This window comes from Neoarius graeffei, chromosome 13 (assembly GCF_027579695.1).
Source record: "Neoarius graeffei isolate fNeoGra1 chromosome 13, fNeoGra1.pri, whole genome shotgun sequence".
Lineage (NCBI taxonomy): Eukaryota > Metazoa > Chordata > Actinopteri > Siluriformes > Ariidae > Neoarius > Neoarius graeffei.
Genome location: NC_083581.1, coordinates 80,185,099 through 80,202,254, shown reverse-complemented (window position 1 = coordinate 80,202,254; position 17,156 = coordinate 80,185,099). Strand labels below are relative to the sequence as shown.

Genomic DNA, 17,156 nt, shown 5'->3' with positions numbered 1-17,156 from the left:
AGTCCTTAACCCAATTCCAGTAATTTCAGTTCAGATCTCCTTAGTTGTTTTGTTTGCTTGATCCAGGCCAATAATTTGACCTTCTGAAACACAGGAACATCTTTTCCATGAGCACGGGATACAACTTCCAACATGTTTGTTTAAGAAATGAGAAGCGACTCACTGCATCAGTTCGGGTTAAAAGATTTGAAACACAATCACTGCAGTAATTATCCAATCAAAGGCTCTTATGTATTCGCTTACTTAAATCCAAATGGCATTTTTTTGCCTGTTGTTTCTGTTGTTTTTATTAATTTCTTTCAGCTTTATATTCAGGTAAAGCTTAAGATATACAAGGGGGCATTTATTTTTGCTGTCATGGTTTGTCTGTACTTGTCACTGGAAATCAATACTGCAGTTCTTCTGAGTGATCACCTTTATCCTGCGATGAAACATTTCTCTCATGATGGGCGTGGTCTCCTCCAGGATGACCCCACCCCCATTAACCAAAGACGAGGACTTGGTTAAACGAGGAATGGTTTAATGATAAGTCGTTGTAAATCATATTCTCTGGCCTTCTCACTCCTCTGTTCTGTATTATCCTGTGTACAGATGATCTTTTTGTGCTTCACTTGCTGCAAAGGCTTGAGGCTGAAACTGACACGTCATCAAGACCCATCTGAAAGTGTAAAACCAAGCCCCTTCTGCATGGTTCAAAATGCAGCATCTTAATCTCATCTCATTATCTGTAGCCGCTTTATCCTGTTCTACAGGGTCGCAGGCGAGCTGGATCCTATCCCAGCTGACTACGGGCGAAAGGCGGGGTTCACCCTGGACAAGTCGCCAGGTCATCACAGGGCTGACACATAGACACAGACAACCATTCACACTCACATTCACACCTACGCTCAATTTAGAGTCACCAGTTAACCTAACCTGCATGTCTTTGGACTGTGGGGGAAACCGGAGCACCCGGAGGAAACCCACGCGGACACGGGGAGAACATGCAAACTCCGCACAGAAAGGCCCTCGCCGGCCACGGGGCTCGAACCCAGGACCTTCTTGCTGTGAGGTGACAGTGCTAACCACTACACCACCGTGCCGGGCCCTTACATGTGTATTACTTTCAAAGTTAGATCAATTTTATAAAGTTTGTGAACCCAATTTGAATTACTCGGAGCCTGATGCCTCAGCCGTTTTGCTGCAGGACAGACTGCACGTTATTATTCTAACTTTTGGTGTGATATGTATGAAACTGAGCCGATGTGTTTTTGTTTCTGGTTTGATTGAAAGGTGTTTGTGTGTTTTATCTGTTTTTTTTTTTTCTTTCTTCTGTGGATTTCAGAATTTTTGGGCAGCACAGTGGTGTAGTGGTTAGCACTGTCGCCTCACAGCAAGAAGGTCCGGGTTCGAGCCCCGGGGCCGGCGAGGGCCTTTCTGTGTGGAGTTTGCATGTTCTCCCCGTGTCTGCGTGGGTTTCCTCCACAGTCCAAAGACATGCAGGTCAGTATAACATGAGGCAGCCTTGGGCTGAAGTGCCCTTGAGCGATGTACCTCACCTCCAACTGCTCCTCAGGTGCTGCAGCGTGGCTGCCCGCTGCTCTGGGTGTGTGTGTGTGTGTGTGTGTGTGTGTTCACGGCTTCAGATGGGTTAAATGCAGGGGATGAATTTCTCTGTGCATGTGGCAAATAACTTGAATGAATAACTTAAAAGTCATTCAAATTCTGTAAAGCTGCTTTGCGACACTGTCTATAGTTAAAAGCGCGGTCGGAATAAACTGGCCTGACATAAAGGCTGCTTCTCAGAGTGGATCCATCTTTTAAAAGTGAAAACCAAAAAATAAAAAAAACTAATCAGTGGACAAGTGCTGTGATATAAGAGGAATAAACACTTTTAGGCGTGCTGTTATAGGGAAATAATCACCTGTGAAACGGTAACGGTGACTCAGCTTCATCGCAACACATCAGCGGTGATGAATTTCCTGTCCCAGCGCGACGCCGAGGTGGTGCTGAGGTGGGATTTGGTGGAAATCTGGCAACTCTGAGTTAGCTACAGTAGCGCGGCTACACTGAGCGCGGAATCTCAGAAACATCTAAATATTCACAGTTTTATTGAATAACGGTAAGAAATTAAATACCAGAAGCGATTAGCAAGGACATTTTCTACCTTTACGTCATATTTGACCTTTGTGTGGATATTTAGCTGGCTGGTGAAGCTAACATGCTAAAAACAAGCTGTATACACGACCATAGGTGCGTTGCTAGGTAGGCTAATGCTAATATGCTAATGCTTAGCTAGCTAGCCGTCTTCACATTTAAAGCTGAACTTTTATTAGCAAATTCAGCTGCTCTTATGTTAGTTAGTTTCGTTAGTTTAGTTAGTTAGCGCTACCCAGACTGCTAACTGTGGGCAGTACAGTAGTTGTGTTGCTGTGTGTTAGCATTAGCCTGAGGTAATGTTAGCGCGGTGACGCGGCCTGAGGGAAACTCTGCTCCTCAGAGACATTTACAGCCCGTGAAGTTGGCAGTGTAACGAGCCGAACAACTAACTCTAATCTAGTTTCATCTTATTGGCTCACTAACTAACTAACTTTCCTACCTGGGTTTATTTCTTTAATTTTAACTTAAAGTGTGTGTTTGAGAGAGAAGCATGAACTGCTGCCGCTTCCTCACAGAACAGGAACTCACTGCTTTCCCAGATGGTCCACAACAGCAGTGGAACTATAAATAGATAAAGGAAAAGTGTCAGTCATTTTTATTATTATTTTTTACTTAATAAGCTGTAGAAGTGTAATACTGCCTATAATAGTGTAATACTTGGCAGATTGATCTGGTGTGAAGAGCCTGGAGCAGTGCTGGGTGTGAAGAGCCTGGAGCAGTGCTGGGTGAAGAGCCTGGAGCAGTGCTGGGTGAAGAGCCTGGAGCAGTGCTGGGTGTGAAGAGCCTGGAGCAGTGCTGGGTGAAGAGCCTGGAGCAGTGCTGGTGTGAAGAGCCTGGAGCAGTGCTGGGTGAAGAGCCTGGAGCAGTGCTGGTGTGAAGAGCCTGGAGCAGTGCTGGGTGAAGAGCCTGGAGCAGTGCTGGTGTGAAGAGCCTGGAGCAGTGCTGGTGTGAAGAGCCTGGAGCAGTGCTGGTGTGAAGAGCCTGGAGCAGTGCTGGGTGAAGAGCCTGGAGCAGTGCTGGTGTGAAGAGCCTGGAGCAGTGCTGGTGTGAAGAGCCTGGAGCAGTGCTGGTGTGAAGAGCCTGGAGCAGTGCTGGTGTGAAGAGCCTGGAGCAGTGCTGGTGTGAAGAGCCTGGAGCAGTGCTGGGTGAAGAGCCTGGAGCAGTGCTGGTGTGAAGAGCCTGGAGCAGTGCTGGGTGAAGAGCCTGGAGCAGTGCTGGTGTGAAGAGCCTGGAGCAGTGCTGGGTGAAGAGCCTGGAGCAGTGCTGGTGTGAAGAGCCTGGAGCAGTGCTGGTGTGAAGAGCCTGGAGCAGTGCTGGTGTGAAGAGCCTGGAGCAGTGCTGGTGTGAAGAGCCTGGAGCAGTGCTGGGTGAAGAGCCTGGAGCAGTGCTGGTGTGAAGAGCCTGGAGCAGTGCTGGTGTGCTGGGTTTGATTCCTGCTGGCCACCTGGTGATCAGTCAGCGTGCAGAACCGCGCAGTGCTGAGGCACAACCGGCTTCCTAACCCCAGTGCTCTGTGTGTTGTGTGTGACAGGAGCCGCTGACCCCATCCCGGTGCTGATCATGGATTACGGGAGGCGGTGAGTCCTTCAGCTTCCTCTTATTGAAAAACCTGTTTATAAACTGTATGAGAGTGAGTCAGATGAAGAACGCCTGCTGCTGTTGCATGCTGAGATGCTTTTCTGCTCACCACGGTTGTAAAGAGTGATTTTACAGCGGGGCAAAAAAGTATTTAGTCAGTCACCAGTTGTGCAAGTTCTCCCACTTAAAAAGATGAGAGAGGCCTGTAATTTTCATCATAGGTACACTTCAACTATGAGAGACAGAATGAGGAAAAAAAATCACATTGTCTGATTTTTAAAGAATTTATTTGCAAATTATGGTGGAAAATAAGTATTTGGTCAATAACAAAAGTTCATCTCAATACTTTATATATACCCTTTGTTGGCAATGACAGAGGTCAAACGTTTTCTGTAAGGCCAAGTTTACATTAGACCGTATCTGTCTCGTTTTCTTCACGGATGCACTGTCCGTTTACATTAAAACGCCGGGAAACGGGAATCCGCCAGCGTCCACGTATTCAATCCAGATCGTGTCTGGTCCGGTGCTGTGTAAACATTGAGATACGCGGATACGCTGTGCTGAGCTCTAGCTGACGTCGTCATTGGACAACGTCACTGTGACATCCACCTTCCTGATTCGCTGGCGTTGGTCATGTGACGCGACTGCTGAAAAACGGCGCGGACTTCCACCTTGTATCGCCTTTCATTAAAGAGTATAAAAGTATGAAAATACTGCAAATACTGATGCAAATACTGCCCATTGTGTAGTTATGATTGTCTTTAGGCTTGCCATCCTTCCACTTGCGAGTGGTAAGTGATATGCACTGAGATCACACACACAGCGGCTCAGTCCCGAATCACAGCTTGTTCACTTCACTCGCGCGCTGTGTGAGCTGCGCAGGGCCGGAGTGCGCACCCTCCAGAGGGCACTCGCTGTTCAGGGCGGAGTGATTTGGAGCGCAGGATGCCTGTGGAGCCGAGCATATCCGTGTATTGGCGTTGCTATGTGCACGCGAATCGTGTATTGGCGTTGCTGTGTGCACGCTAATCATTTTAAAAACGTTAATCTGATGATCCACTGATACGGTCTAATGTAAACCCCACCTAAGTCTTCACAAGGTTTTCACACACTGTTGCTGGTATTTTGGCCCATTCCTCCATGCAGATCTCCTCTAGAGCAGTGATGTTTTGGGGCTGTCGCTGGGCAACACGGACTTTCAACTCCCTCCAAAGATTTTCTATGGGGTTGAGATCTGGAGACTGGCTAGGCCACTCCAGGACCTTGAAATGCTTCTTACGAAGCCACTCCTTCGTTGCCCGGGCGGTGTGTTTGGGATCATTGTCATGCTGAAAGACCCAGCCACATTTCATCTTCAATGCCCTCGCTGATGGAAGGAGGTTTTCACTCAAAATCTCACGATACATGGCCCCATTCATTCTTTCCTTTACACGGATCAGTCGTCCTGGTCCCTTTGCAGAAAAACAGCCCCAAAGCATGATGTTTCCACCCCCATGCTTCACAGTAGGTATGGTGTTCTTTGGATGCAACTCAGCATTCTTTCTCCTCCAAACACAAGTTGAGTTTTTACCAAAAAGTTCTATTTTGGTTTCATCGGACCATATGACATTCTCCCAATCCTCTTCTGGATCATCCAAATGCTCTCTAGCAAACTTCAGACAGGCCTGGACATGTACTGGCTTAAGCAGGGGGACACGTCTGGCACTGCAGGATTTGAGTCCCTGGCAGCGTAGTGTGTTACTGATGGTAGCCTTTGTTACTTTGGTCCCAGCTCTCTGCAGGTCATTCACTAGGTCCCCCCGTGTGCTTCTGGGATTTTTGCTCACCGTTCTTGTGATCATTTTGACCCCACGGGGTGAGATCTTGCGTGGAGCCCCAGATCGAGGGAGATTATCAGTGGTCTTGTATGTCTTCCATTTTCTAATAATTGCTCCCACAGTTGATTTCTTCACACCAAGCTGCTTACCTATTGCAGATTCAGTCTTCCCAGCCTGGTGCAGGTCTACAATTTAGTTTCTGGTGTCCTTTGACAGCTCTTTGGTCTTGGCCATAGTGGAGATTGGAGTGTGACTGTTTGAGGTTGTGGACAGGTGTCTTTTATACTGATAACGAGTTCAAACAGGTGCCATTAATACAGGTAAGGAGTGGAGGACAGAGGAGCCTCTTAAAGAAGAAGTTACAGGTCTGTGAGAGCCAGAAATCTTGCTTGTTTGTAGGTGACCAAATACTTATTTTACCGAGGAATTTTTCCAATTAATTCATTAAAAATCCTACAATGTGATTTCCTGGATTCTTCCCCCCCATTCTGTCTCTCATAGTTGAAGTGTACCTATGATGAAAATTACAGGCCTCTCTCATCTTTTTAAGTGGGAGAACTTGCACAATTGGTGGCTGACTAAATACTTTTTTGCCCCACTATATGAGTTACTATATCCTTCCTGGCAAAAAAGCTCAAACCACCTTGAATCTGTCCATTTCCCTCTGACCCTCTCTTATCAACAAGGCGTTTGTTTCCACCCACAGAACTGTCGCTCACTCACTCAGTGTTTTTTGTTTTCTGCACCATTCTGTGTAAACTCTAGAGACTGTTGTGTGTGAAAACCCCAGGAGATCAGCAGCTTCTGAAATACTCAAACCAGTCCATCTGGATCAAACCAACACCCAGACCACAGTGAGAGAAAGTCACACTGTGAGATCACAATGTTTCCCGTTCTGATGTTTGAACATTGTGAACATTAACTGAAGCTCGTGATTTGTATCTGTGGGATTTGATGTGGAGGGGTCGGCTGATTACAGAACTGCAGGTGGTGTATTATGGGTGTTCCTAATAAAGTGGCTGGTGAGCACATATCCACCTGTTTACAGTAAACAACACAAAATGCAAGTATTAAGGTTTTGAGTTGACTCGCCCTCATTACTGGGCATCGTTTATCTGTTCAAGCGGAATACGAATGGATTTATGTGTAAATCTTTAGTACGAGTGTTTACATGAGAAATTTGGCACGCATGTGTAAAAATAAATAAATAAATAAGTTCGTTTCCTACTCGTGCTCCTGAGCGTAAACTTACACATAAGAAGACAAACTAATGTCAACCTCAACTCGATTGACTTCAGATCTTTACTTCACTTTTATATCGGGACCATACTGTCAAGTTTAAATTGCTGATTTTTTTTTTTTTTTAATCATTATGTTTCCAGCGTTGAGCAGATGGGAGTCTTTATCCGGGGAGATTCATCCCAGTGCTTTGGAGCCCAAAGAGTACTGTTGGGAAGCTTTTATATTATTGGCCTTAATTAAAGAATGTAAGAATAAAATGAGTGAGCCGACATAAACCCCTCAACTGAAACTCGTAAAACTAATCATTCATTTCCGATAAAAGCAACAGTAGCGTGTACAGAGCGTTGGGGCTGGTTGAGTGAGCTGGGAACAACCAACTCGCTGGTGGAAGATGTAGCTCCTCTTCTTCTCCTTCTTCCTCTAGACGTGAGTCAGAATAACTTCCACTTCTGTTTTTCAGACTTGACCCTGATCAGTCGTTTCATGCTCCCAGCTGCCTGTACACTTTACCTTTTATGGAGTTTTGTGCGTGTCACTAAATGCAAATGAGCTTAGCTGGTAGCAACATAACATTTTAAAACTGTTCATGTGGAGCATATCCTGGCTGATCATCTACATTTAAAGTACAGGAGATGTTCATTGTGTGTATTAGGGATGCACGATATATCGGCATTAACATCGGTATCGGCCGATATTCGGCATTTTTTAACATATCGGCATCGGTCCGATGTGTAAAACTGGGCCGATATTAATGACCGATGTTATATTCGTCCACTTGCTATTTGTGTAGTGTCAGGAGAGGGGGAGGGTGATTTGACCATGCTGTATTTGTTTGGGCATGTGACGGTGTCAGTGAGGCAAAGCAGCATGGGATTGTGGGATGTCAAACTGAAGAGGAGAAAAAATATCGGTAGTGTGGTCGTTCTTCACTGTGTCCAAAGAAGATAATCGAAAAGCTATATGCAACACTTGCAAAGTCGAGGTAATGCGAGGAGGATGCTGCATCAAGTCATTCAACACCACTAATTTGATTTGCCATTTGAAAAAACGCCACCCAGAAGTTCACAAACAATGGCAGGAAGCTAACGCTGCTAATGTTAGCAAGCACAAATCGAAAGCAGCAGTTGAGAAGCCAATACAGCAAGTACTGGAGCAAAGCAAGGAATTTGCCAAGGACAGTGCAAAAGCCAAGTCAGTAACAAACAAGGTAATGGAAATGATTGCTCTTGACGACCAGCCATTTTCCATAGTCGAGGACCGAGGTTTTCGGCGGCTGATAGAGCATATTGAATCCCACTACAGTCTTCCAAGTCGGCGCTACTTTTCCGACGTTTCCCTCCCGGCATTGCATGAAGTCGTGGCCACGCATATCCACAACATGTTGGACAATGTGACTGACATTAGTTTCACTACGGATACATGGAGTTCGGACGTAAGTCAGATGAGTATGTTGAGCCTTACTGCTCAGTGGATTGATGACAACTTTGAAATGAAGAGGGCTGTTTTGCATGCACAGGAGTTCTCGGGATCGCATACGGGGGCTGCCATCGCTAGCGCATTTGATTGCATGTTTGCTCAGTGGAAAATTAAAAAAGACAGTGTGCATGTTGTGCTTCGCGACAATGCACTGAATATGCAGAAGGCAATGGACGAGTGCGGCGTTAAAAGCCTGGGCTGCATGGCTCATACACTCCAGTTAGCAGTGCATGATGGAGTGTTAAGCCAGCGAAGCACCTCTGACTGTGTGGCTATTGGAAGCAAAATAGTCGGACATTTTCGCCACTCTCAGTTGGCCACCTCGCGGCTGAGAGACATACAGCAAGAGTTAGGCATGAAAACCAAGACGCTACAACAAGATGTCACTACCAGGTGGAATAGCACTTTTTATATGATGCAAAGTCTACTGGATCAGAAGCGTGCACTTGGTGTGTATGCAGCAGATCACGAGCTGCCTGTTTGTTTCAGCGCACATCAGTGGGGCCTCGTTGAAAATATGATTACGCTTCTCGCTCCATTTAAACAATTAACGGGGGAGATCAGCTCACACTTGGCTACTACTGTGGACGTGGTTCACTCTGTTGTGGCACTAAAACGTCTGCTGAGTAAGGCAGCTGACAGACTGTGGAGTCCGCACTGCAAAGAACACTCTACTTGAAGCTGTGAGCGAAAGATTTGAAAGTGCTTTCTCCGAGCCGCTTTACTCCTTGTCAACGATCCTTGACCCCAGGTACAAAGACCGTTATTTTGATGCGGTCACCAAGCAAGCGGCGGTAAATATGCTGCAGAACCAAGTGGACAAAATGATGCACAGCGATAGAGCTACGGAGACACCGGACACAGAAGAATTGCAAAAGAAGAAGAAAAGAGCGAGCGAGGGTGGAAAGTCGCTGCTTGACATGCATGATGAAATTCTGGAGGAAAACTCTGTCGTGGAACAGCAGGCTGGCTTGACAAGCCACACAAGTGTGCAGGTAAAAGTCAAACCCCTCTCTCTTTTATTCAAATAACGAAGCCTGTTAAAATCCTTTGTGATTTTTTTTAAATTAATGTGCTGTATATATTCTATAGAGTTCCTAAAACAATAGATTTACTTGAAAAACGAATTGTTATAAAACACCATATTTAGTAGGCCTAATGCTACTCTGTCCTCTTGAGGCTGACCTTTAGTACTGGTCATCTGCTCAGAGCAAAGTTCAACAGAGCTCTGAAGGAGAGGATAGTGCTGTAATGTTAATATTGCTGGTAATTTATCAGACATGCATAGTAATACACTTGTCTGTATTCCTGTAGGTGCATGGCTATCTGAATGAGCCGCCCTTCCCCAGAAGTGAGAGCCCACTGCAGTATTGGAAAAGCAACATGTCTCGCTTTCCTGTTCTGGCCTTTCAGCTCCATGTACAAGCGTCGACAGCGAGCGTCTCTTCTCTGCTGCATCACACATTGTTGATGAAAAGAGAAACAGGATCCACTGCGAGAAAGCAGAAATGCTTCTTTTTGTCAAAAAAACCCTGCCTTTGCTGATGAAGTAGGCCTAGATTACAGGCCACAGTTATGTCACAGTTCTTGTTCTAATTTGTTCTGATTTGTATTTAACATTTTAAAAGATTGGACTTAAAATCAGTGAAAGTCACTTTCTTTTTATTCTATTTTTTTATTATTGATTTATCATCCTTAATGTATTTTTTTTTTTTATCTAAACTCTCTCACAGGGTAAAATAAGTTAAAATTTACTTTTAGTGTTTTCAAAGCAGAGACTTAAATACAAGGCAGAACATGCATTTCTAACTTTGTTTAGACAAGAATAAATGGAGATTAAAGATATCTGAAGGTATAACTCAGATTATGCATTTCAGGAAGTAGGGAGAACTACAGACTAAGTTTTTTGTTTTGGTTCAGTACTTTTGTCAGTACTATAAATACCTAGGACTTACTCTGGATGTCGACCTTAGCTTTGAAAAACAAATAAAAGTTGTATCACGCTGCAGGCAGAGCACTGGGAGCTGTCCTTAATAAGGTCAAGCTGTATAGGGACCTTGGTTATAAAACTTATACACAGTTGTGTTAATCTTGTATCTGTCCATTTTTATATTTTAGTGCTGGGGCTTAAGTTTATTGTAATTTGACAAAAAGTGATGTAGTTCTTTTTCTTGGTAATACACAAAATGGCCCCCAAACCTGAAGTATATGTGGTGATATGGGAGCCATGTGAAATGCAGATTAATCACATGGTGATTTATCATCCTTATTGTATTTTTTTTTATCTAAACTTTCTCACAGGGGTTAAGTTAAGCTTTATGGAGTTAAAACATGTTTTGGAAATAAAAGAAGACATTCAGAAATTCAGTTTGCATGATTTTCAGTCTGTATAAAATGTTATCTCAAATTAAAAAAAAAAAAACCGTATCGGTTAATATCGGTTATCGGTCATAACAGCAATATTAATATCGGTATCGGCCAAAATTTTCGCATCGGTGCATCCCTAGTGTGTATGTTTCCTTCTTGTCCGGGATGTGTGTGTGTGTGGAGTGCTGGAGCAGCTGTGTGTGTGTGCTGTGGTGTTTGGTGACGTTTTTTTTTTTTTTGGTGATTGTAAATGGTTTCCGTTTGTGTTTTAGGAGCGGACGCGGCGATCGTATGGGACGTGCAGAAAGCAAGGATCACGATTACAGAGATGTGGACTACCGCGGATACTCGCACGACGGTGGATATAACGAAAGCGACGGTTTGAGTAAAGACAGACAGCACGGACGCGGTGACTTTGAGGAGAGTCGGTTCAGAGCGAGAGGAAATCGAGAGGGTGGAGACAGACGCCGGCGAGGCAGCGGCTTTTCAAACTCCCATGCTCACTTCGAGCACGAGGAAAGAGACTTTCGATTCGAGGATGAGGACGGCGTCCAAGGACGAGACTACGAGCGCTACAGACGCAGGTCAGAAGACTGGAGGAGAGACGGAGGACAAGCGGAGGAGGAGAAATATTCCAGAAGTGCCAGCTCTAGAAGGGTGGGGAGGATTATTATTATTATTATTATTATTCAGAAAAAGTCTGGGTGATGGATGTACAGTACATGTTTGTTTTCTCAGTTAGTGAATACTTTGTGCTCTTGCATGAGGTTATTTAGTGTTTAGCACCCCCTGCTGCCTGGGAGGAGAATTTTCCTTCCTTCCAAGTTTCTTCTCTTTAGTGTGTTTGTGAGACGTGACGTTTTCTGCACGGCAACAAGTTTTCCTCAAGTAGCTTTCACTGCGTCTCATTATTACAGGTTCAAAATCAACAGCATTTCACACATTAACACAGTCACAGCGGAGAGCGCTCACGGAGAGATAATCAGTCTCTCTGTCTTTCACACCAGCTTCTTTTCTTTTTCTTTCCTCTTCTTTGATTGGTTTCTTTCTTTCTTTCTTTCTTTCTTTCTTTCTTGCTTGCTTCTTTTCTTTTTTCCACTTTCCTACTTGCTTGTTTTCTTGCTCTTTCTTTTTCCTTTCCACATTCTTGCATGCTTGTTTTCTCTTTCTTGCTTGCTTTTGTCCCTTCTTCCCACAGTCCTTCTTCCAGTCATTCATTCATTCTTTCCTTTTGGAATGCTTTAGCAGCAGTTTCACACCATCACAGCCCCGTCTGGAACACTCTGGAACACCATCGCAGCGGGTTTGGGACCTGAACTTCAAGTCAAGTCAACTTTACTGTCAAATATGCTCTACATGCTCGACATACAGCACAGATGAAATTTCAGTCCTCTCTGACCCACGGTGCAAACAGGCAATGCAATAAATAAACATAGAATAATTGAAAAAACAAACAGTATAAACAGTATAAACACTCTAGATAGGAACTAGACAGACTAAACACGCAAACAATATAAACAGAATAAATAGTATAAACACTAGATAATAACAGGACAGACTAAACACTCAGACAATATAAACAGTATAAAACACTAGATATGAACTAGACTAAACACGCAAACAATATAAACAGTATAAATAAACAGTATAAACACTAGATAACAACAACAAGAAGGCAGACTAAACACTCAAACAGGCAATATAAACAGTATAAACACTCTAGATAGTAACTAGACTAAACACTCATACACACACACACACACATAAATTGGTACAAATAAACAAACAGTCAAGGGCAGTTGAGGTAAAGCAGGTAAACATGAAATAAGCAGAATAAACAAACTAGCAGCTGTTAAGGTGAGGTAGTGCGGAATAGTGCAAATGAGTGAGGTAAAGTGAGATGTTCAGTGTGTTAATGAACGTTGAGTGTGTGTGTGTGTGTGTGTGTGTGTGTTGGGGGGGGACTGTGAGGGTGGCATGATGTCAGATGCTGAAGGGGGGGCAGGGGGGTGTGCGGGCAGAATCTGTGGGAGGGGGGAGGAGGGGCAGAACAGGGAGGGAGTTGAGCCTCCTGACCGCCTGGTGAATGAAACTGTTCTTGAGCCTGCTGGTTTTGGCCCGGAGACTCAGTACGTCAGTACCGGTCAGGATCGCGCTCCGCATCATTGCAGCAGTGACTCCGTTGGTTTAGATATGAGGTCACATGCTTGGCTCGCAGATAGATGGTTCATTCATGCTTAAGAGAGGAAAGATACTTTATCTAAATTTGGAATTGAAATGGGGAACTGATAAGAACTGGAATTGATAAAATTATTTGAATAAAACCCCCACCACCCCAAGCTGCTTCATGACCGCCTCGAGCTCCAGCGCCTGCACGACCAGCTCTTTATTTGTTTATATTGTTGAAACTTTCTTTTCAGCTCTTTTCAGGCACCATTTCTTTCCTTCAGGAAATGTGACTCTAATAACTTTAGTTTTTACAAATTTTTGGGTAGTCGTACTAATTAAAAATATTATAATAATATTATATATTATAATTTGGCAGTTGTAATAGTTTTTATTGATTTGGATGAAATAAATGAGAGCGGTAGGACTTGTTTTAAACATTCTTATCTTTAATAAGGGTTAGTTCTGAAACCTGAGACGTCAGTAATCAGATAGCAGGAAACCTGACACTGATTCCCTCTCGTCCTCCCCAGCAGCATCGCGGATGGAGGGATGAGGATGGAGAGATGAGATACAGGGCGGAGTCGAGTGTGGAGGAGGAGGCTGAGCTGCGTGATCAGGATTACAGAGCTGAAGAGCAGAAACCAAGCAACATCATCATGCTGAGGATGCTCCCTCCGGACGCCACCGCCAACGAAGTACACACACACACACACACACACACACACACACACACACACGATATCTCATCTATAAGGCACAACATTTCTCATTCATTCTGATGATAATAATAATAAATTATAAATAAATGATAATGCCATCCATCCATTTTCTACCGCTTATCTGGATCTGGGTTGCGGAGGTAGCAGCCTAAGCAGAGCAGCCCAGACTTCCCTCTCCCTGGCCACCTCCACCAACTCTTCCAGGGGAATACCGAGGTGTTCCCAGGCCAGCCGAGAGACGTAATATCTCCAGCGTGTCCTGGGTCTGCCCCGGGGTCTCCTCCCGGTGGGGCATGCCCAGAGAACCTCCCTTGGGAGGTGTCCAGGGGGCATCCTAACAAGGTGCCTGAACCACCTCAACTGACTCCTTTCTATGTGGAGGAGCAGTAGTTCTACTCCGAGTCTCTCCCAAATGACCGAGCTTCTCACCCTGTCTCTAAGGGAGAGCCCAGCCACCCTGCAGAGAAAACTCATTTCTACCGCTTGTATCTGCGATCTCATTCTTTCAGTCACTACCCACAGCTCGTGACCATAGGTGAGAGTGGGAACGTAGATGGACCAGCAAATTGAGAGCTTTGCCTTTTGGCTCAGCTCTCTCTTTACCACCACAGACCGGTTTTGTGTCCGCATCACTGCTGACGCTGCCCCGATCCGTCTGTCCAACTCCCCCTCCCCCTTACCGTCACTCGTGAACAAAACCCCGAGATACTTAAACTCCTCCACTTTAGGTAGCGACTCCCCCCTGACCCGGAATAGGCACTCCACCCGTTTCCGGCTGAGCGCCATGGCCACGGACTTGGAGGTGCTGATCCTCATCCCAGCCGCTTTGCACTTGGCTGCAAAACCGTCCCAGCACATGCTGTAAGTCACAGATTGATGAAGCCAACAGGATCACATCATCCGCAAAAATCAGAGACGTGATCCTGATGCTACCAAACCAGACACCCTCTGCCCCTTGGCTGAGCCTAGAAATTCTGTCCATAAAAGTTATGAACAGAACCAGTGACAAAGGGCAGCCCTGGTGGAATCCAACATGCACCGGGAACGAGTCCGACTTACTGCCGGCAATGCGAACCAAACTCCTGCTCCGGTCATACAGGGACCAAATGGCCTGCAGTAGTGGGCCTTGAATCCCATACTCCTGAAGCACCCCCATAGGGCACCACAAGGGACATGGTTGTAAGTCTTCTCCAGGTCCACAAAACACATGCAGTTGGGCAAACTCCCATGCACCCTCCAGTACTCTTGCAAGGGTATAGAGCTGGTCCAGTGTTCCACGACCAGGACAAAAACCGCATTGTTCCTTCTGAATCCGAGGTTCGACTATTGACGGGACTCTCCTCTCCAGCACTCCAGCATAGGCTTTCCCAGGGAGGCTGAGAAGTGTGATCCCCCTATAGTTGGAACACACTCTCTGGTCCCCCTTTTTAAAAAGTCTGCCAATCCAGAGGCACTGTCCCTGACCTCCACGCAACGTTGAAGAGGTGTGTCAGCCAAGACAGCCCAACAACATCCAGTGCCTTCAGGAACTCAGGACGAATCTCATCCACCCCTGGAGCCCGGCCACCGAGGAGCTTTTTAACCACCTCAGCCCCTGCGATGGGCGAGTCCTCCCAAGCACCCTCAGACTCTGCGTCCTCCTTGGACAACATGAAGGTGGGATTGAGGAGATCCTCAAAGTATTCCTTCCACCGTCGGATGATGTCCCCAGTTGAGGTCAACAGCACTCCATCCTCGCTGTAAACAGTAGGGACAGAGCACTACTTCCGCTTCCTGAGCTGCCGGACGGTTTGCCAGAATCTCTTTGAGGCCGACCGAAAGTCACTTTCCATGGCCTCGCCGAACTCCTCCCACACCAGAGTTTTTGCTTCAGTGACTGCCAGAGCCACATTCCACTTGGCCCGTCGGTATCTGTCAGCTGCCTCTGGAGACCCACAGGCTAACCAAGCCCAATAGGACTCCTCCTTCAGCTTGACGGCTCCCCTCACCACAGGTGTCCACCACCGGGTCCAGGGATTACCGCCACGACAGGCACCAACAACCTTGCAGTCGCAGCTCTATACAGCCGCCTCAGCAATGGAGGTGCGGAACATGGTCCACTCGGACTCAATGTCCCCACCCTCCCCCGGTATGCAGTTGAAGCTCTGCCAGATGTGGCAGTTGAAGATCCGACAGACGGGAGCCTCTGCCAGATGTTCCCAGCATACCCTCACTACTCGTTTGGGTCTGCCAGGTCTGTCTGGCTTCCCCTTCTGCCATCTGATCTAGCTCGCCATCAGGTAGTGATCAGTTGACAGCTCTGCTCCTCTCTTCACCCGAATGTCCAAGACATACGGTCGTAGATCAGATGAAACCACTACAAAGTCAGTCATTGATCTGTGGCCTAGGGTGTCCTCGTGCCACGTGCACTTTTTTCATTGTTTTTATTGCAGTTTTGTTTCCATTCAACAAACAAACAGTGTCCTACAAAACAAACACAAAACAAACACAACAGCTCTTACATGAGAGATAAACATATGGCATGATACAAGAGGTGGTGACTCAGTCTTACAGTACACGAATGTCGTTCAAGTCCGCAGCAGTCCTTTTAATAGGGTGGAGGAAAGGTCTGGACCGATATAGTCCAAAAATGGGTGACATACTCTGTAGAACTGATCTACACTGTGATGTATGATGTTGGTAAGATATTCTAAAGGTATCAGCTCAAAAATTATTTTGCGCCAACCACAGACAGAAGGAACCTTGTCACTGACCCACTGCAAAATAATATTTTTCCTAGCTGCAAACGTTGGAATATTATACAATCTTTTGTTGACTGCTGTTTTCAAATAGTCACTTGGAAGACCTAGAATCAGGCAGGGCTCTACATTAACTTTTGAAACCACGTGTCCTGTCGGGCAAGTTGAAAGGAAATTTACTTGTCCGAATGTGAAGTTGACTTGTCTGAAGAAATATTTGAGAAAAAAAAACACAAACTATTTGTAACCCGACAATCTTTACTGCATTTGTTTCCGAATTCACAACACATGCATAATATCTCTGAATCAAAAGTAATCAATACTTGATATACTGAGGCAAAAGTTAAAAAATATAGTAAAACAGACTGATTGATACCATAATTCACCAATTATTCTGCTGAAGTTCAGAAGCAATATATTCCAATAGAGTAGAAATTATGAACATAAAATTTTAAGAACAAAATGACTATACTATGAGATCCAGAAACACTAACCATTATATACACGCAGATCAGCACTCTGCAGTTCAGCAACAAATATCACAAAAACTAACATTATCATAAAATTTATGACTTGATGAGAGATCACTGGTTTGGACAAGAGAAACAATAACAATGCTACAAATAAAAACAACTGATTAATACTGTAAATCACTGATTATTATACACTGAAATCGAGTTATCAAATGACAAGATAATATACCTTATGAAAACCTCCACACCTCTACTGACTCACAGATGAATGGATACGAATAAAGTTTCTCTTCATCTATCAACCCTTGAGTTCTGCGTGTTCCGACCCCACCCTGAAGCCAGAGCTGCACAGCTCTATGACCATCATATTCTGCATCATCTACCGTACTGCACACAGGGATATTGCCATCAGCTTATCCATCAGCTCACATCGCTCTT

At 45.2% G+C, this 17,156-nt stretch overlaps 2 protein-coding genes across 5 annotated transcripts in view; both read left to right on the top strand.

The window, feature by feature from the left end:
• The first annotated feature begins 1,983 nt into the window (after window positions 1-1,983).
• Window positions 1,984-17,156, top strand: part of rbm10 (RNA binding motif protein 10) — a 42,795-nt gene continuing 27,622 nt past the window's right edge. Inside the window, exons 1-5 of one of the 4 annotated variants that reach the window (XM_060938609.1) lie at window positions 1,984-2,101; window positions 2,655-2,723; window positions 2,804-3,716; window positions 10,892-11,276; window positions 13,319-13,483. In XM_060938609.1, the coding sequence (XP_060794592.1) occupies window positions 3,700-3,716; window positions 10,892-11,276; window positions 13,319-13,483 (567 nt within the window). In that variant the 5' untranslated portion in view covers window positions 1,984-2,101; window positions 2,655-2,723; window positions 2,804-3,699. The remainder of the gene's footprint in view (window positions 2,102-2,654; window positions 2,724-2,803; window positions 3,717-10,891; window positions 11,277-13,318; window positions 13,484-17,156) is intronic. The other 3 variants (XM_060938610.1, XM_060938608.1, XM_060938611.1) reach the window with 3 other exon arrangements.
• LOC132897188 (zinc finger BED domain-containing protein 4-like) lies at window positions 6,095-10,878 on the top strand. The gene is made up of 2 exons (XM_060938612.1): window positions 6,095-9,247; window positions 9,567-10,878. Exon 1 carries the CDS (start codon window positions 7,762-7,764, stop codon window positions 8,929-8,931), a length of 1,170 nt encoding a protein of 389 aa, XP_060794595.1. The 5' UTR covers window positions 6,095-7,761; the 3' UTR covers window positions 8,932-9,247; window positions 9,567-10,878.

What these genes read in the sequence shown, in the direction of transcription:
- LOC132897188 (XM_060938612.1), top strand. Translation starts at nt 7,762, where the DNA reads ATGCGAGGAGGATGCTGCATCAAGTCATTCAACACCACTAATTTGATT.